The 27,746-nt window shown below is 34.1% G+C and overlaps 1 protein-coding gene across 5 annotated transcripts in view; it reads left to right on the top strand.

Annotated features, from left to right (window-relative positions):
- The window catches only part of LRP1B (LDL receptor related protein 1B), a 675,815-nt gene that overhangs the window by 536,720 nt on the left and 111,349 nt on the right, over positions 1 to 27,746 (top strand). For all 5 annotated transcript variants that reach the window (XM_017830208.1, XM_017830207.1, XM_017830205.1 and 2 more), the window contains exons 43-55: positions 7,234 to 7,426; positions 7,898 to 8,023; positions 10,319 to 10,447; positions 13,154 to 13,273; positions 14,279 to 14,392; positions 14,591 to 14,740; positions 17,763 to 17,885; positions 19,696 to 19,815; positions 21,971 to 22,099; positions 23,025 to 23,147; positions 25,392 to 25,532; positions 26,670 to 26,857; positions 27,607 to 27,746. The exon at positions 27,607 to 27,746 is cut by the window's right edge and continues 44 nt beyond it. In XM_017830208.1, the coding sequence (XP_017685697.1) occupies positions 7,234 to 7,426; positions 7,898 to 8,023; positions 10,319 to 10,447; positions 13,154 to 13,273; positions 14,279 to 14,392; positions 14,591 to 14,740; positions 17,763 to 17,885; positions 19,696 to 19,815; positions 21,971 to 22,099; positions 23,025 to 23,147; positions 25,392 to 25,532; positions 26,670 to 26,857; positions 27,607 to 27,746 (1,796 nt within the window). The remainder of the gene's footprint in view (positions 1 to 7,233; positions 7,427 to 7,897; positions 8,024 to 10,318; positions 10,448 to 13,153; positions 13,274 to 14,278; positions 14,393 to 14,590; positions 14,741 to 17,762; positions 17,886 to 19,695; positions 19,816 to 21,970; positions 22,100 to 23,024; positions 23,148 to 25,391; positions 25,533 to 26,669; positions 26,858 to 27,606) is intronic.

Below are 27,746 nucleotides of genomic sequence, written 5' to 3'. Positions count from 1 at the left end.
ACAAGGATATGCTACTGTTAGTTGTCCTACACTGATACTTGTTTTGGGAGAATCAGCCAATTCTATTGCCAGAAACACTGATCTGAGTACTCACTTTTCCTGCATTAGTTAAATGAGGGTTGTCATACCAAAAAAACACCCAGCAGGCTGTTAGTGCTTGCCTCACCAGCGGCACTTCAGCAGAGTTGCTGATCACCCTTCAGATGAATTCTTACTGATACAAGTAATGCCAGAACCCAAGCTGGTAATTGCATTATTGATTTCATGAAATAATATTTCCAGGGCAGTTGTTTTACTTCTTTCACATGCTCTCCAGCCTGACATGATCTCTGGTGTCTGTGACATTAGGAGAATACAAGTAATGATCATTTCACTGTTCTGGTGATCTGAGCTTCTTTAGGGTGTTTCAGCGTGGTCCTGCCATCAACCACCTGTCAAAAATAGTTTAAACAGATTACCCTTGTCCTCACTATCTCTGCTTCATTGCTCTCCAGTTTCAGTTAGGTTAACAAAGGTAGAAATTGGATAGCAGAACATGAAAGGGTAATGGTAATGTAATGAATTTTCTTCCAGACAGCAGCTTCTCTCTTCATTCCACTCACCACAATAATCTAGTACAATGAATGAGTAGAAAATCATTTAGCAGTATTGAATTGACTCTTTTAAGTGGATTGTAAGAGTTTATTGATTTTGTGTTGAGCTGATATGTTAATACTAGTATTAAAAAACTAGTAGTGGTTGCTGGAACACTCTTTCAATTTTGGAAATTTCTTTGTTACTTTTTTTCCTTTTTATTACTTAAAATAAATAAAAGTTGTTGTGGGATTTTTGAAACATTTCTCATTCTGCTCTGTCAGATCTTCCTGACTGAAAAGCAAAAGTGGCAATTATTTTTTTTCACAATCACTCCCCCATTTTATTCCATTTTTGATCCTGCTCTCAGTTGGATTTAATATTGTGGCCACAGCTGTTTTTAGCTGCTTAGTGCTTTAATTATATCATTTTGTTCATGAACACAGAGACTGAGCCAACAGCAAATAAAGCTGATTTCATGTTTTAGACTTATTTTTCCAATAAATTGTGAGCTACTTTGATTTTTTTTTCTTTTCTTCTTCACTGTTTAGTGTTCTCTAACATTTTACATGTGGAAAAACTGGAAAGATGTTAAACCTTCCTGGTTGTTTTCTAACATTCAAGTTGGAATGTTTTGATCTCAGTTATAGTTTTGTAGACCTACAAGTGTGATTGTTAGAATCAGTAAGGGTTTAGAGGTGTTTCTGGTAATTATAACCTTCATGTAATTGCAACCTGCCAGGAACTGTAGCTTTCTGTTTCTAGAATATATGTTTTTATTCGGTTGTATTTCTGTATTAAAGCAATTAAACAATTTCCATACTTGGTTGTTCAATTTCTGTTGTGTTCAGAAGCATTTTATCAGATCTGCTCTTCAAAATACTAAATGCAGAAATGGAAGCTGTAAGTTTGGCTGTGCATTTCTGAAATACTTGAGTTTATAATTGACAGCTAAAATTACTTTTCAAGCATTATATTTCTTTGTGGTAGAAATATTATTGGGGAAATTCGAGTAATTTTGGTCAATTCTGGAAAAGTCTTCATGATGACATCAATGTTACCTTGAGAAGTGGCCGAATAACTCACTAAGGCAGGATAAAAGTGACATCAGCCAAGGTAGCGAGAACAAAGAGAAATCATGCAAAATGCTAGCAATTTTAAATGCAAAATGTCCAACTCCATTAAAATCAGAATACACTAAAAAAGTTTTTAAAAAGATTTTCACCAAGGTCTGATCATGAGCAGGTACAAAAAGATTCAGGTCCTGAATGTGATTCTGGGTTGAAGAATCACATTGCTGTATTCTCTGTGTGCTAACAAACAATCAGATGTGAAAACTAACCTGAAGGAAAATCATGTCAGCTAGAAGGCAGATATTTTAATAAGCTTGGATGGTTGCCTGGAAAAAAAAATAAAATTGAGCCTGCTTTCCATGTGGAAATCACTCAGTTTCTTCTGCTTCCCTGTGATTTTTTTACATGGCATTAGAAACAGTAATAGCAGAGAAACAAGAAATGCCAATAAAAATTGATGTTGTTAGCACATGCACAATTTACAACCTAGACATTTAAGTTCACTGTGGCTTGCCTTTCCTATTTCCACCTATTATAATAGTTAGGGGAGCAAGAGTTATGTTCTGGGCTTTTTAATCAATTCCTTTTTCTGGACTAGTATAGATATTCTTGGCAGTTAATGGTACTAGAAGTGAAGTGGATTATTTTAATGTTCTCTATCCAGTAATATAAATACAGTAGTTCTAGTGGGAATCTTCTGTTCTTGATCCCTTTCTCTCGCAAATATGAATAAAAATAGTATTTGTTTCTCAGCTTTTTAAATGTCCACATTTCCCTTTAACATTCATCTGCAGAAACCCCAAACCAATACAGTGAGTGAAATACCCACTCCTGTTTAGTGAGTTGTTTTTCTAGGGAGTTCACTCCATTGACATTGATGAGTTGCTTTCTTTTCAGTAGTTCTGTAAAGTATTGCTAAGCTCAAACCTAATGAAAGTTATTCCCTAGCCAAAGGCAACAAAATCCTCTAATCCCTGAGAGGTAGAGAGCTGGTTGACACAGATCCAGCACTTTTAGTTTGGGACTGTTTGCTGAAATACCTTGAATGTCCAGTGTTGATAGCCTGGTAGAAATTAACTTAAAGAAGGAATTAGTGAAAAGATAAAACTAATCTCTAAAGCTATGGAGAATAAGATTATTTATAATACCTCAGGCTCCCAAAAAATTCTAGGAGATTGAACTAAATGTAATATTAGATGAAGTTTGTAATTTATGAGGTTGAAAATAAGTATTGTGACAATAATACATGTGTAGTTTCAAAGAACATGGTTAATACCGTGTAATTTCCAGAGCTGTGTACTTGCCATTCCAAAGGAACAGAAAAGTGCAGGCCTGTTACAGTTGCTTAATCTGTCATTCAGCTGAACTGCAAATTAAGGAGCAGCTGGAACACTGCAAATTTAGCACTGCAGTTTGGTCTTCAGTGCCTTAGATGTTCATTGCCACCATGGAGGAACAGAAATGAATTGCCGAAGAGGAAGCACTTCTGATTTTGTTTCATTTTTCTTGGGTAATTCTACAGAAAGAGGATCTTGTTGTTCTTGGTAAATGTGGTATTCTAGTATGTCTTTTGTATCCTTTGCTGTGTGACTATTATTCAAGTTATTTAGAAGGCGTTTTTGAAAGATAAAATAATTGAAACCAAAATCCATGCGTTAAAGATATGGCAGTGATGCAAATAGAGTCTTCATTCAGACCAATCAACAAAAAGCATGATTATTTTTAGTAGTTTGTGACAGTGATTGGCACTGTTCTTCCACAAAACCCAACATAAACCTACACTAAAAAATTCTTCTAATTTTTTTTGTGGTAACAGGAATCTTCAGCACCAGATTTCTTTCTTTTGTCTTTAACATCCACTTCCACTTCTGGTTAACGTTTTTGTCCAATAACGTCGCAGTGTTGAAAGGGCAGAATTTGGACACTCCAGATCAAGGCTTATAGATTTGTTTATCCAGCAAGATATAGCATTTTGCTTTTTACTGAAGCAATCACATCAATAGCAAGCAAAACACAGAGTCTGATCTAAATGTATATCTTTTTTTTTGTGTCTTAATCAAATACATAAAAATTATGAATTAGATTATTTTTTGTTTTACCCTGGCTTTGCAACTGATTTCCCTGTGTTACAGCCTCATATTTTTTTTTCATAGATTCTTTTTCTCTAATCTTTTAAGAACAGTATTCATAGTTTAATAATAAATATGCGGTACTGTTTTATGGCTTTAATTTTAAACAACAAAATACATTAGATAATTTTGACTAATGTAGTGTTCTGTATAAGTCAGTTCTGTCAAATTGAGCTTTCTGATATTCATCTAAAATGTTATTTATTATTAAATTAATGGTATTGCTTTATTCTTGTAAAATGATTTTATAATGTAATTGACTTCAAATTGTCATAATATTTTAACATTTTTAAGTGCAATTTTCTGTACTGGAATTATTATTTTGTTATAGACCTCTACAGAGGTTTGGGTATCTTTTGAAAAGTGAAGAGCCCTTAAGAAACATTTAGAAGCTTTATTAGATAGTACTGCCCATTTATTAAGCATTTTGAAGGAGAAGTATTATCAATAAACCATTCACTAGAGTTAAAATACTTAAAAGCAACTCATATTTTAAGCTGACGTATTAACTTTATGCACTTCTCTTTAAAAAATACAACAGTATTTGTCTAAAAGTTGAGTGTAGTCATGAGAAGAATCATTATGAGTCTAGTTCTCACTGACAGTCTAATAAGAGTATTATATAAATCATCCAAATTACAATATTCTGGCAGAAATTCTTGTCTACCTGACACGTCTACCTGGCTGGCTCCTCCCCTTTTTCAGTTTATCTAGAGAAACTGCCACACGTATCTCAAATTAGAGCAGCTGTATGTAAAAACAAAAACTCTCTGGACTACTTAAAAAATAAAGAATTACAGTTAAAATTAAATTGTCCTCCAATTTCTCAATCTCCTCATCCATCTTACCCCTCCTGTCTCCTCATCTCTTTAGAAGAATCAGAAAAAACTTTACATCTGTTACTCAGAACTTGTAGTATCTGCTGTAATTGAATGTTGGTATCATTTAGAATTAAAACATGTGATGTACTATTGGACATGTCTGATTCAGGTGGAAGGGATAGTAGGGAGGTCTTGTTCAGGTTTTCTTAATTTTTTAAAATTGTACTTAGACTTAAAAAATAAAAATTGTTACAATTTTCAGTGTTATTCTATAAATTAGAATGTTTAGGATTTTAAAAGGGCTGTAAAGTTGGCCAAAGCCTCATAGAAATATGAACTCTTTATTTTGGATGCTGGAATAAAACCAGTGTCCTTGGATAGGGATGTGACATAGTGGAGGAGAGGAAATGCTATGAGCACTAGTGAACAAATATTTTGAATGTTTGCTTTTTTGACACTTTATTTGGATCTCAGCTCTCCCAAGGTTGAACAGCAGTGATCAGTCTGTAATGAATTTACATTGTGTTGTTATTACGATCTGAGAAAAATTATGACAGTGCTACTGAGCACAGAGAGCTGAACAGGGTAGTGCCTTCTTTAGCACTGATTGTGACAACAAAATCCTTCCAACTGGGAAAGTTTCACATTTTCATGGAGAAAAAATATGGGGTTGCAAACTCTTCCTGGCCGGGTTTCATACAGATCTTTCAGAAACACATGATTTTTTTTTTTTTTTCATGGAATGTCTGAATATGAGTAGTGTAGGATTTTAAGAGTGTATTATGAAAAGTGTCTTACAGTAAATGTGCACAATTAGAGAAGAAATCTTTTGCCATTAATACATTCCCATCTATCTTTTACTGCTTTTAATTTTGGAAAAAGGTTGGTTAGAGAAAAGTTATCGTCTTGGGATATTTATCAGTAAGAAAAATCTTTCCTGGAAAAAAGGGTTTTCTAGTCAAACGTTCTTTAAAATATGCAGAAATATATGATGTGCATAGTAATGTAGAATTTGTTATAATTATCTGATTAATATAAGTAATTTTGATATTCTGTCTGTATAAGTGAGTTCAAGCATGACCAGGAATGCTCCTGTGCACTGGACTAGAAATATCTATGTTGGCAAATTGTTGTAATGCTCTGGGCAGTGAACTTGGCATAGGTGTGAACAAAATGCCCCTGGAGCATTCCTTAGTATTGAATCCTGCAGAGTTAGGGCACCTTCTTAATCTCTAAGGCATAGCTGTAGCAGCAAAAATGGAGGCTTTTCTTTCACAGAATTAAATTTGGATATCCTGTTTATTAGGTGTATTTTTTTATCTGAAGAGAAAGACTTCCTCCCCCTGCAATTACTTATTTAATTATTGAGTATGGGATTGACCACTGCTACTTCTGTCTTGTTACAGCATTTTTAAAATAGCACCCACTTTCAAGTAGGCTGAGCAGTGAGCAGAGCACCAGCCCCTGGGCAGGTGTGCAGTCAGCAGGAACAGCTCAGATTCATCCCATGTACTGGGTTCATGGAGATTTCCATGAAATCTCGTTGTTTTTATAAAGGCCCTTTGGGAAAGAGGATAAAGGACACAAAGCAGATGGAAAACCATGGTGATCTAAGTAGAGATGTGGGTTGAGAATTGATGCTTAAAAAAGAGTGATTTCTATTGTGCTGTTAAAATATGTTATTTTTCTGGTTTTATCCTAATTTCACTACACTAAGTCGTACATAGACATGGGAATTTTTTTTTTTTTTTTTGCTAGCCTGGGTCAGAACTGATCCTACTTTATGAATATACATGAGTTACTATTTTTTTCCAGAGAAACCTGAAAGAATACAATTCGATACAAATATTAAGAGTATTATTTATCTCCATTAGCTAATGGAGAAGTATTAACCCCCTTTCCAAATAGCTCTTTTCAACCAAAATTAAATTTTCATTTAGAAAACTGATTAAAACTGTGTCATATTCTTCAGAACAGAAACTGTACATGTGAAATTTTTAATTTTGATACATGAAAAGAAAGAACATATATGAAAATATTTTATAGGAGCTGTGATTTAGACTGGGATCAAATTCATTGCATTTCTACAGTTTTCTTTCAAAGCTTACTATATAGTGAAGTACAATTCATGTTTCCTGTCAAGATTTTAAGCTAATTAATTCTATGGCGAGATTTTTATATTTTTTTAATTGGAAAACACAAAACATTTATTGTCTTGGGTTCAAGTTTCTGATGGATCATATAGTGACTGCTCTTCAGATCTGAAACATGCTTCTCACTTTGATTCATAAAAACTCCGAATTTTTAGACTTTCAGCCATGTTGAAAGAACCTCTTGTTCTCTTTTCTGTTCAAGCTATTAAGCAGGTAGTGTGTTGAGTAAGTATCTTTACAGGCACCTGTAGATAAACTGTGATTTTTTTAATTAAGGAACAGATGCCTGGTTTTCTGCTTGTAGCATCCTTCTAACACACTTTAAGTGCTGTTTTCCCATTTTTCCAGGTTCTGTAAGTATAGAAGTATTAAGTGTTTTGTCTAAAACTATAAAGTGATGTGAGTCCCAGTCTGCACTTTAAAAACTTCTTGTTCAGTGACGGCAATTCTTCTCGTGTTTCTCTTCTGTACTTCCGTATTTTAGGTAATTGTGAAGTCTGGACCAGGCACGTTTCTCAGCCTGGCTGTGTATGATGAATACATCTTCTGGTCAGATGGGGTGAGGAGAGCTATCCTGCGTTCCAGTAAATACACAGGAGGAGACACAAAAGTTCTTCGTTCTGATATCCCTCATCAGCCAATGGGCATTATTGCTGTTGCCAATGACACCAACAGTTGTAAGTTACAAAGCAAGATACACTGTTTTCTGAATTCCAGAATCATTCATTTCAGATATTTTATTTATTTTTAACTGAGTTAAAACATTTCATGGTGTTTCAGAAATTCTTATTGTAGTAGCTGTTAACTTAGGATGGGGTATAACCTCTTTCCAAGCAAATAAATATTACTGAATGACCATTTTCTGCTGTGGATGTTATGCTCAATGGGTGCAGTTAAATATTTTCCTGTCAGATTTTGGCAGGTTTGAATGTTGTAGGTTTTTTAAATTATTATTTTCAAGGTAGCTGCGTTTGTTTATCTTTAGCGTGCCAGCATCTGAGGCACGCTGACATTTTCATCTGACTGATAAAACCTGAATCAATTGCCCGTGAATCTGAGATATGGTGATCTTTGCTCTCTCAAAGACATTGGCCGTTGAAGCAAATTTAATAAAACAGAATTCCTCTTTTATCATTTGTTTTTTTCAGGTGAGTTATCTCCTTGTGCACAAATGAATGGAGGTTGTCATGATTTGTGCCTTCTGACGCCTGACGGGCGAGTGAACTGCTCGTGTAGAGGGGACAGAATTCTGATAGATGATAACAGATGTGTGAGTAAGTAATACTGGCTGACACGATGCTTTTCTATGCTGTGATGCTGTTGCCTATCATAAGACAGTTGGCTCAAGCCATTAATTTTATTTCTTTTATAAACTGTAAAAATTGGTCTGGCAATTCAGCACGTATCTGGCTTTTTAAACTATTTTGTCTGATAAGGCTTTTTGAGGGTTAAAAAGCATTAATACTCCCCTTAAATCTTTATTATGGTAGTGAGATACTGGTGAGATACTGCTTTCTTATTCGTAGTTAGGATTTTTACATCTCTGTCATGATTACTGCTGAGATATAAGTGTCTGTGTGCATCCGTTGGATCTCTCTAGGACTATATCAGATGAATTATTGAAGCTGAACCTTAATTGAGTCCCTTTTTCTCACCTATTTAAGGTCAAGGTGTTGTCAGCAGTGGAAGTGAAAGAGGTTCAGCAGATAAATTCATACATCGGATGATGTGTTATAAAATTATTATATTGCATTTATATTTTCCAGAAGCATTGCAACTCTAAATATTGCTCTTTGGTAAAGCCATGTTTAAACCTTCATCTAGACCATGATGCAAGATTCTGTCTTCTAAATTAGTTATTATATATTAGTTAGTATAAATTAGCAGGAAATGTTTGTCTGAGCTATTAGTAAGAGAAAAAGAAAAAAAAAAGAAAGACTTAGACATTAAACATTGGTGTTGAGTGGCCCAGGAAGGATGGAAATAAGACAAACTATAGTTTAGCTGTGAGATCAAAAGTTGCTTTCTTTGTAACACAGTTGAAATGGATACTCAATAAAATTGGAAGTTAGCAATTCCAGCTGAGATAAGGAATTACCTGTCCTTCCACAGTGCAATTAATCTATATAGCTTACCGCCAGTCAAAATTCTTGAGACAAAGCTTCGGTAAAATTCAAAGATGGATTGGATGCTTATATGGGTAATGACTACCCTGACTATTCACTTCTCATCAAAGAAACACTTTGAAAGGCATTAAAATGCTTTGTTTCTGCAAGATGGAGTTTGAAGCAATCTCTGCAAGGGTGTCCAGTTAGACTTTAACTGATGGCAGATGATGCCATACATACTTTTTTTTTTTTCATATTTTTCTAAAGACTCCAGTTTAAGGTGCTAAACTAGATGAACTATAATTTCTTAGATCTAAGTTCTTACAATTCTAAAACATGGGAGGAAAAGAGAGAAAAGTAATTTGTGTGATAAATTTGATTAAGATATAAAGGACTGTATAAATTATATTTAAGATCAGATCTCACCTTGTCTGAAATCTGTATTTTCAGCACTTCTTTTATATTTTTCTTCATGTTTGAATCAAATCAAGAAATTATTTTAATTTATATTGGCTTGACTTTTTAATATTTCAGACATTGGTTCTTCCTGAGTTCGTGCTGAAGTAATTATAGTGGATACAGGAAGTAAACGTAATTATTCTTCTTGGGGTATTCTGGATACTTCTCATTTCTCTCAACTTGGATATTTTGTTTAGAACCATGCACATGAAGCAGATGTATGACCTATCATGAAGTTCATGAACAAATTGTTCTGTGTTAACTTTGTGATAGCTTTTAGTTTCTTAGCTGAGCCAACAGAAAATCTATATGCAAGAGAAAGCAGAAGTAAAAATTTTAAATGTGCATCTTTTTCTCTTCTAAAATAACAGATAAAACATCCACTAGATGAGAAGCTGAGAACACAAACAATTAGGTGTATATCACTGGGGATTTTTTGTGAATAAAAGGCAATAAGTAAAGTAGATACAGGAGGTTTTCTTAATTGGCTATATCTTCACCATTTGATGTAGTGCATTGATGCTGGTAGCTGTGTATTACAGTGCCACAAAACAGAGTTGAGAGTTCAAATTAACTGCTTGGCAATGGTAAATGTTTAATTCTTGCTTTTGGATGGGCTGTGTTGAAGGGATGTTTTTAAAACTTCTGTTAAGAAATGGTTGCACACGAACTGGGGGTTGTGGAGAGGTGTGTGAGAGTAGGGGGTCTCTGAGCACAGTAGTTCCAAAGTCGTTCTTATCAGAATCTGTGCCTTGAAGTTATTTCACTACCTGTTCCTTCATGGATATTTGGCTCTGTATTTTTCTTTTTGGATTCTTTCTGTAGAAGCTTTTAAGTTCTGATGCCGCAGTGGGTTTGTTTATTTGTTTATTTATTTATTTTTTTGCGCTGAGGATTTCAAAAACCGCGTAGCGGATACTTCAAACGCAGCCAACATTTTTCTCATTTTCACTAATTGTGAAAGCTTTTAAAAAATTACATGTTAATGTGTTTTATTTTCAGCTAAAAATTCTACTTGCAACATTTATTCAGAGTTTGAATGTGGAAATGGTGAATGCATTGATTATCAGCTGACTTGTGATGGCATTGCTCAGTGTAAGGACAAGTCCGATGAGAAACTTTTCTACTGCGGTGAGTATTTCTAGGGCTTTCACCTTCACATTGTTCTTTTGGTTGTATGTGCTTAGATTCTTTCCTCTGTGGCTTTTTTCTACTTACTCATACCAACTGCTCGCCGAGAAAATGCCAACTCACACATTAAGAAAGCCCTGACATTATATGGATAGAATTAGTTAATATCTGAAAATATTTTTCCTTGCCAACTTCATGTATTAACTGACTTGTCTTTAATAAAAAGCATCTGAGATGTTCTGATATTTCTGTCTGTGAAATAAAACTAAGGAAAAGCACAGCTAGCTGCTTCTTTAAAAATGAAAAATTGAGTACTTTCAGATTTAATTTAGTGATTTTGATTTAGTTTCTAATAGTTAATAAGATTTTTTCTGATTGTGAATAGAAAACGCCTAGAAATGGCTGTGTAATAGATATCTTTCCACACAGTTTTCTATTTAAGTTTATAATGTTGTTATTCTTCACAACAGTCCATCTACATCCTGCAACAATTGAGAGGCATGGATGTCAACTTCCATAATTTCCCCAAAGGCTTCTATCCTTACATGTATTTTTTTCCTCTAATAGCCACTAACTGAATAATTTCCAGTTTTTTTTGTGGCCAACTGAGTTTGCCTGCTGCAGTGTCTAAAACACTACTGTTCAAATAATTTTCCTTCAGCACTGAGTCATGTTAGTGAATTCATGTGTCCTGCACATGAAATTAAACCTCCTTGTTACTTGTGTGCCTGTAATTCTTGGCCTTTATTCCGTTCTGTGGGTCCATATCACAGACTTGGAATCTCTTCTGTTTCCCATATGAACAATTTCATGTCATTTCAAACCCACTGTTTATATTTACACCAGTCACCTCTGTAGTTTTATGAAAATGTCTCATTTAATTCCTGCAGTTCACCTCAGCCATTTTAATAATAAACGGAACAGTTTCCTTTTTTCCTTTTTTTTCCCCTTGAACAAATTAACTGATTTTTTTTTCTTCTTTCATCCTCAATTTGTGTCTCTTTAGCATTCAGACTTCTGTGTAACTGCTTTGATCATGTCATGTAAAACTAACAGTGATGTTTCATCAGATCATCTACATGTAGATAACTTAGAAGGTTTAGTTATTTGAATCTGAAAAAAGATAAGACATCAGATGAGGAAATAAGAATAGGGAATATGCAAAACAGTGTTAGTTACCAGGGGAAAAGGCCCTTGAATTACAAGTGACAGCTTCAAAGTATTGTATGTGTTGATATATTTGTATTTATGTAAGCATTATTTGTATTTATGTAAGCATAATGCTTAGAGATAAGAATTAATTTAAAACAAATGACAAACAAAGGCAAACCACAAAACCTGACACCACCTCCAAAAAAACCCTAGTAGGTCTATTTTTGAATAGATTAATCCTCTTCGTCTCTAGTATTATTTTTAGTCATTTATTTTGTTCACAGTTCATGGAAAAAATATTAAGTTTTCATATAGTTTCTTTTTCTTTGTTAGGAGAGGAGAGTAGGTTGAAGGACTAGAAAAACAGTCATTTGGGAACAAATAAGAAAGTTGTAGTTGGTGAGGAATCTTCAAAACACTCTTTCTTGTCATTCCAGAGAAGCTGTCTTATATGTCAGTAGTCTTTTTAAGATTTTCTGAGCTGCAAAAACTGTTCTATACTTTATTTTACAATACTTAAAAATATATAAATTCAAGATTAGAAATTTAGAAATAGATTTATAAATGCAATATTTTTTTGCCCAGAGAATTTACAGATGCCCCATCCCCGGAAATGTCCAACGCCAGGTTGGACAGGGCTTGGAGGAACCTGGTTTAATGGAAGGTGTCCCTGCCCAAGGCAGGGGAGTGAAACAAGACCTTTAAGGTCCCTTCCAACCCAACACATTCCATGATTCTAGCATCCAACAATTTGTCTTTCTATGGATCTACCACATAATTTTACGAAGGACATTATGTTAGTTTGTGGTGTGACAGTGTACCTTTTGACTCATTTTGCTACACCTTGGAAAAGGAGCAGGAAGAACTGGGGTTCTGTCATGTCATTGCTTTCTGAATCTGATAAAGTACAGGATGTTGGAATCATTATTGTTGATTAACTAATGAAGTGAACATTATTATTGTGACATGACTTCTACGATGATTGGGGCTTTAGTAAATCAGCCCTGAATTTTCAAACATATCAGTATGTGTAAAATTTGTACATTCTTTATTGGGGTTCTTGAGCAGAATGCTGGAAGTATTTGGGTTCAGAAATCCAGAAACTTCTCTGCTAATATTTGTTGTTATTTTACTCTCCATTTATTCCTGATTTGGTTCAGGGCAAATTTGGTGTGTAACTCATTCTACATGATGGAATTATTGATGCCACATGCAAACATTATCACAAAAAAAATGTGTCAAAACAAATGCATTTAAGGCAGGTGGTCTTTTTATACCACAAGATAGTGAAAACGGGGAAATTAGGCTTTCCTTTTTAATTTTTTTGGGGTCATTCATTCTTTCTCATCATGCTTTCATCCATTATTCTTTATTTGTTTATCAGCCCAAGTTTTTCTGCTGGACAATAAACGAACAGTTTCTGAAGTTTTTTCTGTAGCTTCAAATGCTTTATCAGTTAATTTTTTTTTTCTGGAGTGTTTGTTTGGTTTTCATGGAAGCCTGTTTGTATTAGACATAAAGTGTCTAAATGAAAATATGTGCTTAACTTTCCAGAAAATAGAGGCTGTCGGAAGGGTTTCAAGCCATGTTCTAATCGTCGCTGCGTTTCAAGTAATAAAGTGTGTGATGGTGTAAATGACTGCGGTGACAACTCTGATGAATTTGACTGTAAAGGTAAATGGCAGTTATTTCCAAGGTGATTTTGGAATATTGCTTTATAAATACTCAGTATGTAAATAGAAGTAGCTAGAAAATACATGTAATTTAATCATATTTTGGGATTGATATAAAGACTGATTTTGGTTTACACCTACAGTCCTCTAGGACTATGGCTATAAAATAAAATATAAATATACATATATATTATATATAACATTTTTTATTATAGATGCATAAAATATAGAATACAGGTGCTACTTCTTCTATAAAGTAATAAATGAGAGTGTCTTTACTACAGACAGAAGGGTTGAAAGATGGGTGTTTTCTTCTCTGAGTCTGCTTTTTCTTTGAAGTATCAAGTGTTCTGTTTCTTTGCTTGTCAGATGCATGGCAACATCTGTGTCCTTTGCAAAGCTTACTAGAATTGTTCTCCCTTTTATATCAGAATTTTTTTTTTTGTTTAGTGTCTTAAAACATGAATATTTATGTTTGTGTACCAGCCAGTGAATAAAGACAAGCTAACAGACAACACAAATCCTTAGTTACAATTCAGGAAGACTGGAGGGGATATTATCCCACACTATATAGCTAAAAAGTTATATAGGTGTAGTAACTAGCATTTTTTTAAAAAAACTGAATGGTTTTTAATCATTTAGTTAAATATGGGTAGGGAGAAAAGCATACAGGGGAAAAAATGAACTTGTTACAAAAAAGAAACCTGAGAAATTCATAGATGGTCCTGAAAATGCTTCTTCCTTCCTTACACGGTGATTATCTCAAATTGAGTTGAATTATACAGAGATACTTTTAGGCTAAAACATAAATTGAAAAATTAGAAACTTACGAGGTCCTATAAACTCAAAAGCATATGTCTGCTGAATTTTTAGCTATGGAAGGTACAGCGTGTTCTGACTGCCTCATTCTAAAAGGTAGAAAATGTTTAAACATAATACATAGGATGTGCATCTTAAGAGTCTGTTTAGTACACAAATTTACATCTTTTATGACCATGTGTTATAGATTCAACATGTGCTTCGACAGAATTCCGTTGTGCAGATGGGACTTGCATTGGAAAATCAGCGCAGTGCAACCAGATCATTGATTGTGCAGATGCTTCAGATGAAAAGAACTGCAGTAAGTTTGTGTTTGTGCTTCGCTGGAGCATCTGCTCCATGATTATTCCTTGTTATGTGGCAGTTAATTCATAGTCATTACTGGTTGGGAGACCAACACCTGCATGGTCTGTGCAAGCTCAAGATAAACACGAAAATTAAACTATAAGGCTCTCAGTCTGTGTTAGGTGTGATGCACTAATTTGATGTCTCTTTCCAGATAATACAAACTGTGCTTACTTCTATAAGCTTGGAATAAAATCTTCAGGATTTATTAGCTGCAATTCAACTTCCCTTTGTATACTGCCAGAGTGGATATGTGATGGATCTAATGACTGTGGAGATTATACAGATGAACTGAAATGCCCAGGTAACTGTAAAAAAATAAATAGAACATTAATTTTATTTTTTTAATCTTATTTGGGGGAGGGGCAGTGTTTCTAATTGTGTTGCAAAATGTTTATTCAGTCAATACCAATTTATTTAATATGGAGAATAATATAATACTGAATGCAGTTTATTCACCTTTATTTTGTGTTTCATCAAATTATGCAAATTATTACAAATTTATACTGTAGTTTTCTGACGAAAACTGCAATGTCTAGCTTTCTATTTCCTCCAGGTCAGGTCTGTCATTTATCATTTTTTATTTAAGTAAAACATGAGTCATTAAAATCTCATGCTCATCAAGCATCAGCATAATTATTCAGGAACTTTTATTAACTACTGCTTTAGTGAGTGGCATTTCTTTCCTTCCTGGCTATTTTTTACTTTCCCTTTTATTTGGTAGAGGTCCCTGGGATAGGCTGCCAGGGTAGAATCCATGGTTATTGCTTTTGTCATTGTTCTGGTCCTCACCCAGTAAAGAGGGATCATGACACACTTGAGTCTCAGACGCAGGACTGGGGTTATTGCTGTTTATTTAATGTTATCCAATGAATTATTCACAATATTAAATTCTTACCTAGTGAAGGGTGGCGTTTATGTGTTTGCTCTGTTTTTATCCAGGACCCCTCATTTGAGTTTGAAAATATTAAGTCCAAAGTCTAAACATATCTATAAATAAAGAAGTGATAAACTATATTTAGAATGAGAATACTTTAACCAATAGAAGTTTATTGTATCCTGTTTGTAGGATTAGGCCCATCCTAGGAAATTCTCATCAAATTGAATAGAGTGCACTAAGAAAGAAATTCTGGGAACATCAAGCCTGTATCTCCTCTCTTGCACCTCAAGCTTATATATGTGTATATATATATATATATATACCAAAAAATTGATAGTGCTTTTTGCTTATAGTATTCCTGTTACTTTTGTCTTCCAGAACCACATTCAGTCTTTTAATCTCTAATCTACCTATATTCCACTTTACACCTGATCTTGTAGTCCTTCAGTAATATCCTTACTCTTTACTTGCCATGGCAAATAAGCCAGGATATTTTAAAATTCCTGCTTTCAACATAAGAATATTTTGGTCATCTCAACCTGCATCTCTCTTGAATATACTAGACCAGTATCCTGTATAGCAAATGAAATTTTATTTTTGCCTTGTATCAGTGCAAATACAATGTAATTTTTTATTTCTATTGGTTTTCATAATTGGCTTATGCTAGAGTATAATTGTCCTCCTGTGACCTGTAACTCTCTTTCTCCCAAGAATTAGTATTTAATAATAATATTTACTAAATAATAAATTTTATTAATTTGTAGAAATACAACTTTTAATTTTATGTTGGTAAATACTCTCCAGTTTTTGCCTAGTAATGAACATAATCTGATTATTTCCATTTAATACTCTGGTTTTCTGTGTGATAATCACACTGTGTCACCAGAAGTTTCTATTAGAATTCTCATATGTTCTGCCAAATTTAGTGATGAAAGTATTACCAGGATCCAGAGAAATCTAGAACTTCAGCACTACTGTCAGTCAACCTGACATTAAAAACATTCCTCCTTTCTATAAAAGAGATTCATATTAAAATTATAGTTTCCATTCTAATCTTCATATTCTCTGCATTCTCTTAGTTCTGTAGAATTAATATATATAACACTTCATTGAGCTCAGAATAGCTTATATTTACTGTATTTCCACAAAAAGAAAGCTTTTTTCCCATACCAAAGAGGATTTTGAGGGCAGTGTGCTGCAGCTCCAGTAAACTAATGTTGCATAAGTACACTAATGTGCATTTTATTCCATCGGCCATTTATTTGTATCACTTTTTTTCTGTCTTCCAAACGTGTGCCAAATTGTTCCATCATTTGAATGTGTGACTAATTGCCTGCATCATTCCTCCCTTTACTTGGGAGCAACACCATTCACATTCAACCTACATGTGATTTCCTTTGCCATTTCCTTCAAAACTGACCGACTTTGGCACATTAAATTTTTGAGTGTTGTTTCTATTATGAATATTATAACTCCCATTAGCAGTTTTGTTCAGTGTCATTTTTCTTACAGAAAATTACAGCAAAAATACTCATTTAGGAGTAGCTATACTTAGACAATCTTTAAGATCTACCAAATCATCATAGATGTCCCACTTCTTTCTTTGTTCTTTTTTTGCTACTCATACAGCTGTAGAAGCCATAAATATGATAACTTTATCTTTCTTTTTAAAAGAGAGGAGGCTGAAAACCAACCCAGTGTTGATTGCCTCAGTACATTGAGGGAATAATATAAACCATGGCAGAGTTTCAGTGATCTCGAGTGCTTGGAACTCTACCTCCTGGGTTTTCCCAGGACCTTGCCTAAGATTTTGAAAATAACCTGTTGTTAGACTAATATTTGTGCTTAAATAATGGAAATAAATATATAGTATGTTTTCTTTCCTCACATCTGTTTTCTAAGCATTCATAAAAATAGAATTTTAAATTACTTTCACACTCTACAAACAACTTTTGAATTTCTGACAAAGTCTAAATCTCTGGCTCCAACGTCACTGGTGTAGCTCCTGTTAGTCAGCACATGAATCAGATTTGTAGCTTATCCAGTGATAAAAATACTGCCCCCATTAGGTTATCTTGTGAATTATGGTAGCTAGATCAGAAAGGTAATTCTGTCAGCTGGTGTAAAACATGAAACAGTGTTGACCTGTCTGACCTCAAAACCTGTAAACTGAGCTACTTGCCTCTATAGGCCTTTTGATTTAGTTTGAAGCTGTGCTCTGATTCTTCTCTAGAAAAAAAAAATGAAGTATTTCAGCTCCCTAAACTACTTAGCTGTCACTATTTTTTTTTAATTTGTATGAACACAAATTATATAAACAGTATTTTTTTCATTTTTAGACATAAACACTTTGTCCATTAGTATTCAGAAATTTAGCAGAAATGTATTAGGCTCCTAATCATACAAGTAGAGACCATTTTACATTACATTCTTTATTTTATCACAGTTCAAAACAAACCCACATGTGAAGAAAATTATTTTGGTTGTCCTAGTGGAAGATGTATTCTGACCACCTGGCTTTGTGATGGGCAGAAAGACTGTGAGGACGGAGTAGATGAATTGCACTGTGGTGAGCATTTTATCTTTCTTGTATTTCTGTAATCACTAATGCACTTTGAAAACAAACAAGTGTGCATTTTTATCTCTGAGATTGATTATAGACCTATATAAGAATATCTTTATATATTTTTAGATTCAACTCTAATACTTCATGTTGCCAATACCTTAAATTCCATCTCATGCCAGAATGAAAGCCTTTTAATTTCTTTTTCTTAAGGATATGTTTATATACAGATTTTTTCTATTATTTTAATATTTAACAATTCCACTAATTCTTCAAAACTCCTAATTTTGAAGGAGTTTTACTTCAAAAAATATCCTTCTTTTCTATTTTGGACAAGTTCTCCTTCTGGAACAGCTTTAGATATAATCAATTTGAATCAGTATCTAGACTCCAACAGGAAATAGCCAAACATAAAAGTGGACATGCCTTTGCATCAGGGGCCATACAGGTATAATTGTTTAAAGTAACAAGAAAAGTAATGTGAATAAAATAAAGCATGAACTGTGAACTGGGTTAAGGGTCTGTTGTGTCTCAGATTTTTCAGATTCTTAAATTCTGCCTAATTGAGGAACAATGCAGGTTGGTTTCACTGATAGTAAGAGCTGATCTTTTATCTTCAATTTGTTTGGATTAACTGAACAGAGTATTTCTGTAATGAGTTGTAGCAGAACAGCAAAAAGCAGTATGAAATTTTCCTATTCCCTATTTAAATAAAACCTGAATTTTTTTTGTTTGTTTTTTTTATTTTTTGCTTTACTTCTTGACATGACCAAACATTATAATTTACTGTCCTCATGACCCAGTTCCCATTAACATGCTTCCATATTTGGGTTGCAGTTTACATTGTATATATATACATCTTATAACTTCAAAATTAGGATCTGCTGTGCACTGTGACAATCAGAAAGTTTTGTGTTGATCACATTTATCGAGTGTAACTCACTGTTTACATTTCCAGGTTTTATTACACATACATATTTGTATACAATATTTTAAAATGTACTAGCTGATTTTTTGTGGGTGAGAGGGAAGGGGATTAAGTCAATTCTGCTTTCTCTACTGATCACTCTTACCCATTTTGAGGTACTTGTTACAATAGTCTACTTGTAAATTCAGATTGCATTACTTATTTTTTTTATTGTAAATTCTGATTGCATTACCTAAAATCCTTTTTGTTGTTAGCATTAAAATTTTTTGTCATCAGTTAAAAAAAAAAAATTCTTAAAGAAGTCTGGGAGATGTGCAAGATCCAGATTTTTCAGAAAATGTCACAAAACCAGCATTGATTTATAGGAGTTGTGCAGTCTGATTATAAAGGCAGAAAAATATTGTTATTTTAAATGTATAGTAAAGTGTAAATGGGACAACAGAATTCAAACAGACAGCAGTTTTCTCATGAGAGAAAATAACATGAAATCTCTTAAAGATGGAGATAAATACTGAAATAGCAGGACGAAGTCTGTGTTGAAAAATTTGGACAGTGCCCTCTCTGCCCTGCTACCCAAATAAAGCAGTTCACTGTAGTCCTAGTATTTATGTTAAATACACAAACTAGACTTAGCTTTTAAAGTGTTTACCACTAGCAAAATGTTTGAAAATATTAGAACGTGTTTGGAATGTTTCACTGTTTATTTATTTTATAAATGTTTTGGTGATGCAAACTCTGAGAGAAATTGGTAACATGCTGAATAGCAAGATTAGGATTCTACTGTGTTTTTAATACCTGGGAAACTGGGGGGACAGAAAGGAGCAGTATGAAAATTCCTAAACTGTGTTAGAAAATGCAGGGAATGCAGTGATGTTGTGTCATTCCTAGATTCGTCCTGCTCGTGGAATCAATTTGCTTGCTCTGCAAACAAATGCATCTCTAAGCAGTGGATTTGTGATGGTGAGGATGACTGTGGGGATGGTTTAGATGAGAGTGATGCTATTTGTGGTAAGTAGGATAATTTTAGTTCTGCGTTGTGTCAGGTCATGCATAATGAAAGAGATGATGTGTTTCAAGAAGATAGTGGAAAGAGGACAAGAACAAAAGCATCTCCAAAGAGTGTTTGCTTTAAGGACAGAGTATGAGAGGATCTCCTCCCTCAGCCCCCTCCAATTAGCTGAGAGAGTCCTTTTTATGGAGACTGTATGATTTGTGTGTGCTCTGTCAGTAAAGATATGAATAGCACACCAGTGTGGGCAAAAGGACAACAAAACTTTTCTCCATTTCCCACCCTTGAGGTAAAACCCCTGTTTGAGTTTCACATTTCAGTGGTAGGTGCTTAAAGACTAAAGATGTGTGTATTTTTTCCTCCAGCTCTTTCTCCTATTCCCTTTATATTTTTGTATATGCAGTCATAAGCATTATTGCATAATATTCCTCTCAAATTCCCAAAGCCTTCAAGGTGCATAAGGATTTGAAAATTTTGTTTTCATTCTGGGGCTCGATGGACTGGAAAAGTGTTAGTGAATTCTTCTCAAAAGAAAATCACATTGTGTCAAGTCATACTGTCACAATTTAATGATATTTATACATTGGTTCCATTGTTAGCTATACTGTATTTTAAGATTTAACTTTTAAATATTTATTCCTTTTCAGAAATTCTCTTATTTGAATTTCATTCAACAAAGAGTATTTTATTCCATATTTCATGTGTGGTACCACGGTGCTGAAAGTGTTAAGTAGACAGAGAAGAAATCACTTCAGCTTATGTTCAGATTTGTGGTGGCCTAATCAAACAGATGTAGAAATGTCATCAAATGAAAAGAATGGAGGTGGAACTTACACTGATTTTATATGGCAAAATGTGAATTAATTAGTACACTAACTTCAAGCTGACATCCATTTACAATACAGTTTTCATGGTATTTAGGTCCTACTGAGAAGACAAGCACCTCATCTGAGAATAACATAGAACAGTGTGAAACCCTAAGAGACATGAGGACCTGAAGCTTAGTAGGAATAGAAAAATGGTGATGAAAACAAAGGGCAACAAATTGCAAAGTGTCACTACAAGATGACTTATTTTTTTCTTTTAAGGTTGTTCAGAATTAACTACTTTTGATATCTTGACTTGCAACACATTATAGATCTCTTGTTAGAAGAAAGGTCACCAATAAAATTGTAGACCATCTCTCAAAGAGGGAAGATCTGCACCAGTTATGAAGAGGGGAGAATTAAGGCTGTATTTCTCCTTAGGAACAGGAGATGGACTTGAACTGCAAGAGGATAAGAGAGATCATGACTTCAGATTTTTTAAAAAATCAGTATTTATTTAACATGAAGTTTAATTCCAGAAGTATCAAAAAATGGCCAATGCGTATAAGTAACCAAAAGTCGTCAGTTTTGAATAAATAGGACAGGAAAATTATTTTCTAATATTATTTAATATTTTATTAATTTCTAATTAAAATTAGTAGAAAATGCACTGTTGATTTTTTTAATGAAACCTATTTAGCTTATCTGAGAGAATACATTAAGTGATTGTGCAAAAATTTACTTCCAAACACAGTAAAATTAATCCTAGGATATAATATTATCAGGAGAATAGCCCATTTTTTAAAAAAAAGTCAAGCAAAAAATATGTAGAGTTATTTGAATTAAAACTGTCAGATATTTTTTCCTCCCACTACTTTTATGCTTGGTCCACATTGTTCTCTTCTATGTGGGACTGACTCATGAAAAATACGAATGCATTTAGCCTCCTGGAATAGTCTGGTGATTCAAGGATTATGTGGTTTACAAGGTTAGTTCCTTTGTTCAGTCAGTCCAAACATGCAGTCAAACACACAGACTAAAACTGGTTTGAAAATTTACTCTGCTGGATAGTTTTCATGAAGTGTGGGAAATTAAATTTCCTTACAGATTATTAAGAGACTGAATAAATGGAAAGAATGGAAGAAATAGGAGGTTGTCAAAATTTTGCTGTAAGTCTTAGTCAGTATGTTCGTCATAATGTGCAGAACAAAATCATCTCTGAGTTTTACTTTAAAGTAAACCCCTGTACTTAGTCATTACCCACTACCATAAAAACCTCAACTAGGACATTCCAGCTCAGGATATTCCATGAGTCTGTGTTTAAGACTCCCACACCATGTTTTTCCAGGCTCAGTGACCTGTGCAGCAGACACCTTCAGCTGCTTGGGCTCCCATGCCTGTGTTCCCCGGCACTGGCTTTGTGATGGTGAGAGGGACTGTCCCAATGGAAGTGATGAGCTGTCCACAGCAGGCTGTGGTATGTTTGCATGTTAAAAGATGTATTTATTTCCTTGGTCCTTTTGCCTTTGTAATATCCAGATACCGTTTGTTTCTGTAGTATTGTACCCTTTTACTGCCAAGATTGCTGCTAAAGATTGATGGCCCACATGTGAGCACACATACCAGAATCCTTTAATGTTTTAATCAGCCTGACATCTTCAGGCTCTCTTAATATATACTGAGGCACACCAGCTGAAGATCAGTATGTGTGTCACGTCGTAGACATTATGCAGCATGTTTCCTAATGAAAATTAGCACATTATTGACTATGCAGTTTTATTGCTCTTCCTGAAGAAAGTGCTGCTGCTCCTGTCAGAGAGGTTGTGCATCAGGAAGGGAGATGCAGTACTGTCTTCAATTTATTCTGGCTAATTGTTCAGGTCTTGACAACTCCTGCCCTACAAACTATTACTTCCAGTCTTCTGAGATACATTTCTATTAAAAGTGTCAGGAGTTCAGTAATAGTTTCATTGAGCTTTTTTTTTTTTTTAATTAACTTATAAAAATGGTATAGAAATATGCTTTATATATTTTGAGTGTTTACAGACTTTAAAGAGCATTTGTTCAGGAGCAGAGTAACATAGGAAGGACGTCTTTACTTCCCAAATATTCTTTTCCTCAGAAGCAGACCTTAGGCTAGTTGTAGACAGCATCAACTTCTGAAGCCTTTCTGTTTTGGATTACAGGAGATTTTAGCCATCCTTACTCCAGCTCTCTGTGGTAATGAGTAGCTTTTTCTGCTATTGAATTGTGTGGTGCTTTTGTATGACTAAACAGCTACAGTTATTTCCATTGAATCCACTCAAACTAACTACTTCTCATTTCATCTCTGTGTAAGAAAATTGGCTGCATATCTTATTGTTCTCAATTTCATTTATTTTTGTGTACTGTATTTTCCTTAGCTCCTAATAACACTTGTGACGAGAATGCTTTCATGTGCCATAACAAAGTCTGCATTCCCAAACAGTTTGTTTGTGACCATGATGATGACTGTGGAGATGGATCAGATGAATCTCTGGAATGTGGCAAGTATAACAAAAATAGAGTAAATACAAAAATTTCAGACTTTTAACTGTAAGGCATTTTTCAGGGTCTGTTGTTTTAAGTCACTATTGAAAAAGAAAGCTCTTCTTTTTTTAATTGTTTTAATCTTAAATTTTAAGTTATGCATCAATTAATAGAGCTTAATATTACTTGGATCTGGAGCTACAGTGACAAATTATTTCCTATAGTGTCTTACAGTTGATTGTTAATAACATTTAACAGAATTTAAAAATATACTTTCTAGAATTTCTTGCTTAGTATGTATATCTCTTTATATATATTTTTAAATTTGTCTCTATGTATGTTTTTTCTATTAAATAATAAAACATCTCTGTCATGATTATCACTGCAGTTAAATGATATCAACTAAAACCATAGATGAATGTTTAATTTTCACTACTGACATGAATTTAGGGTTTCTTATACTATGTGTGAATATCTATGCAGTATATCTGCACCATACTCAGAAATATGAATCTGTAGAAATAATAGAAAATATAGAGCAAATGTTCCCTCAAAAAAGATACATTATTGATTTTTTTATCATGAGTGATTTTGTGCCATAAAATCTGTGTTGGTTATTTGCTCTTAGATGTGCTCCAGAAATGAGGGCCACAGCAGAAAATAGCTGGGTACATGTTTTAGATGTTTCTGTTGTACACACCACCTGTAGAGTGTATGTGCATGAATGATGAGAGTAGACAACCAAAAATTGTAAGAAAAAGCATTCTTGATGTTTGCATTTAGTAAAATTTCTCATGAGTTGAACATATAATGGAACATTTTGGGAACAAAATATAGTGTAGCAAATACTGTTTTATTTGTTGGTCATATCAAAATCACAGAATCCCAGAATATGCTGTGTTGAAAGGGACCCACATGGATCATCGAGTCCAACTCCTGGCTCTGCACAGGACAACCCCAGGAGTCCCACCCTGTGCCTGAGAGTATCATCCAAACACTCCTTGAACTCTGTCAGCCTTGGTGCTGTGCCCACTGCCCTGGGGAGCCTGTTCAGTGCCCAACCACCCTCTGGGGGAAGAATCTCTTTCTAATATCCAACCTACATTTTGGATTTTTTAATAATCACTTGCTGGTGTATTTAATTTATTTACTATAGTGTCACATACATGCACGAAAAGTATACATACCACTTAACATACTGACAAATAAATAGTGTTATTTTGTCTCTTTGGAAAGAGACAGAAGGAGAAAACAGCAACAGAAGCAGAAGATGTGCAAATTCCTGATCTAATTGTAGTATGGACCTGCCTTCAGGCACTGGCTCTATTTAATTTCTGCTGGGCAAACTGAAATCTCCAGCACTGTTTGTTACGTGCTGCACTGCCTCAATGCAATTTTCTGTTAGCTGGTAATCAAATACACACTTTAGTGTGGGACTAGTGTGGTAAACTCATTATACTCTAATTTTAGGAAAGGGTTCCATTCTTTTATGAGAAAGGGAACTACTTGTATAGAGTAGGAGGCAAATTCCAAAACACACTTATCAACCTGTTATCAGGTATAAAAATGAACCACCTAATTAATCGAGATTTTAAACTTGTGATTTCTCATTTGACTGCAAACTGGGTAGCCTGATCACAGCTCTGTTAGATTGTAGAGCTAGACCTTTTCCATCTTGATAGCTAAACAACCCAGGTACTCTGCAGAAGCCAGTCTACTTAGTCGGCATGAAATTGGGTTTGAAAGGTATTCCTAAAAGCTGAATTAATGGCATATATTTAAAAATCTAAGTTTTGTTATTGTTTGGTTGGGTTTTTTCTCATTTGTATCTTTGAAAGGCATATTTCTTGTTTTTCTTTTCTAGAGTATTATTCTGAAACAATATAAAAATGGGACTGGTGATTGAAGCAGTCAGTTCTTTTATTTATTTTAAAGTTACAGTCATTCTAATCCTTGAAAATTTCTTTTGACTCCATTGTATAAACCTGTCTTTTTAATGAAACCCTAATAACTAACAAAAAAATAGCAATAACTCAATCTTACTATTCATATGTTTCTGTGTGTATTGTATCATGACTATACAGTGCATGAGAGACATTTGATTTCTCTCTTTGTTGGTAGGCACTTTTGAATAAGCATGTAGTGTTTTATATGTCTTTATGGAGCAAAAGATGCTTTTATTTACATTGCCTCAACATATGCAAAATTTTATGTTGACACTATGAAAGAAAATATGAAGTCAGTGGTTGGTGTATTTCCAGGATATCGTCACTGCCGTCCTGGAGAGTTCACCTGTGCTGATGGCAGATGCCTGTTAAATTCCCAGTGGCAATGTGACGGGGATTTTGACTGCCCAGACCATTCTGATGAAGCACCTCTCAACATCAAATGCAGAAGTTCAGGTTTGTATTTAATTTTTTTAAGTGACACGTGTGACCTTTTTTTTTGGAGAGTCAGTGGTTTAGCAAATGTAAAACCTAGTAGCTTAAATCTCCAGTGCTTTCATGGTGATATTCCTTATATCTTGCAAGGAAAACGTGTTCTGAGCATCCAAAACCTCAGTCCACAAAATTCAAGCCACAATTTCCTATGGCATAAGATGACAGATAGTTCCTTAACATATAAATCCTGCTAATACTAAAATAAGATTATGCTAATGTAATAATTGCCAAATTTTCTCTCTTGCTCTGAAAATGTTTACTGTGTTTAAGATATTTATCGCACAGAAGCAGGTCATATATGAGGGGATGTAAAGTTTTTCTCACTATAAATAATAAACACTGGTTCGATTTTATCAGCAAATTATTGACCAAATGCAATTGGTTTTATAGATATTTTCTACTCACGTTAATAAGTTGGCTGAGGATTGACTGGTTTTTGAGAGGGAAATTAGTCCTGGTCTGCACATGTTATTCTGTTTGGTGTCTTTTTCAAAGACCAATTCTTCTTTCTATGCCTTAGAATTTTATTGCACTTTAGCCAGGTCCTTTACATCAATTTTGATGGAAAACACTAATTTGGTTTGAGGTGAGGCAACTTACCTGCCTTATATGCAAGTGTTCTTGTTGTGATTTGAAGGGTCTGAATGTAGCTGAAATGATGAATTCAAGTTTTGCCGAAGGGGGAAAAACCTATATACATATCATTAGACAAGAGATGACTCAGAATTCAGTCAGTCATGTTACTAAACACCTCAGCATCCACAGGGGAGAGAAGCCATGCCTTTTAACTTTTGTAAACTCTAGAACTGTATTTTGTGCCAAGATAATGTAGAGGATTCTCCATTATATGAAAATAAATATGTAGGAGGGAGTAGTAAGTTTAAGTCTTCACACATTTTCCAGAAGAGGAATAACCTTTAAAGACAATGAAAAATGAAAAGATATTATAATGCTATCAATATGGAATAAATATTCAATTTTTACACAATTATTTAATCTCACATGCACACATAGCAGCGGATCCATGAGAAAATTAATTCCAAATACTAATAGATGACACCAAGTTGTTGCTCTCTTTTTTTTTTGTTTGTTTTCCAGAGCAGTCATGTAACAGCTCTTTTTTTATGTGCAAAAATGGCAAGTGCATTCCTCAAAGTGATGTTTGTGATAACAAAGAGGATTGTAGTGATGGGTCTGATGAGAAAAGCTGCCACACTAATGAATGCCTCAGTAAGAAAGTTAGTGGCTGTTCACAGGATTGTCAGGATCTTCCTGTTGGATACAAGGTGAATAATTACAAAATGTGGTGTAATATAATGCAAGTTTTTAGTTCTTAAATATTTAACTACTATGTGATTACAATAAAGCTCCATTGTGTGGTAATTCCTTGTAATAAAGTAGCTTACCTATCATAATAAGAACATTCAAATTTTTATTTCCTGTACGGAAACAATTGTCAATGATATTTAAGAAATGGTGGAATATATAATTTAAACCTGTGGAAAAGATCATACAATGCTTTAAATACAACAAATCATACTGATATATATACAGAGCACTGAAAATCAGTTGTAAAAAAGGAAAATACATAGCAGTGAATAGCAGGAATAGTGGTTTTGTCCACTTTTTTACAGATCGTTATTAATTATAGAAATATTTAAACAAAGTAAAATCACCTTAGAAACAGAATAAAACTGTTAGTTGTCTGCATGTGAGGGTGTTTTCTGGGATCTTTGCCCACTGAAAACTAAATAAAATCTGTCCAACATGGCGTAACTCTAAAAATATTTAAACCTCTGAAACTGTGTCCTAGGTAGGAGGCCATAGACTAGAGAGCTGGAGATACAGGGATTACAGGAGGGAACATGTAAATTCCCTGTAAACCATGTAAACAACAATGTAATTAAGATGTTACTTGAAAAAAATGAGATCCATAAAAAGTTTATGATGCTAACATATTCAGTAGCAAGTAAACAAGATGATAAACAGAATCAATGAGAAATTAAACATGAATGTGTTTGGTTTTCTTTCCCAGTGCAAATGCTGGCCTGGATTCCTCCTGAAGGATGATGGCAAAACATGTGTAGATATTGATGAGTGTTCGTCTGGATTTCCCTGTAGCCAGCAATGCATCAATACATATGGAACCTACAAATGCTTGTGTGCAGAAGGGTA

Source organism: Lepidothrix coronata, unplaced genomic scaffold, assembly GCF_001604755.1.
Source record: "Lepidothrix coronata isolate B3197 unplaced genomic scaffold, Lepidothrix_coronata-1.0 Scaffold175, whole genome shotgun sequence".
NCBI lineage: Eukaryota > Metazoa > Chordata > Aves > Passeriformes > Pipridae > Lepidothrix > Lepidothrix coronata.
Note: the sequence above shows the minus strand (reverse complement) of the source record. Positions and strands in the feature narration are given on the sequence as shown.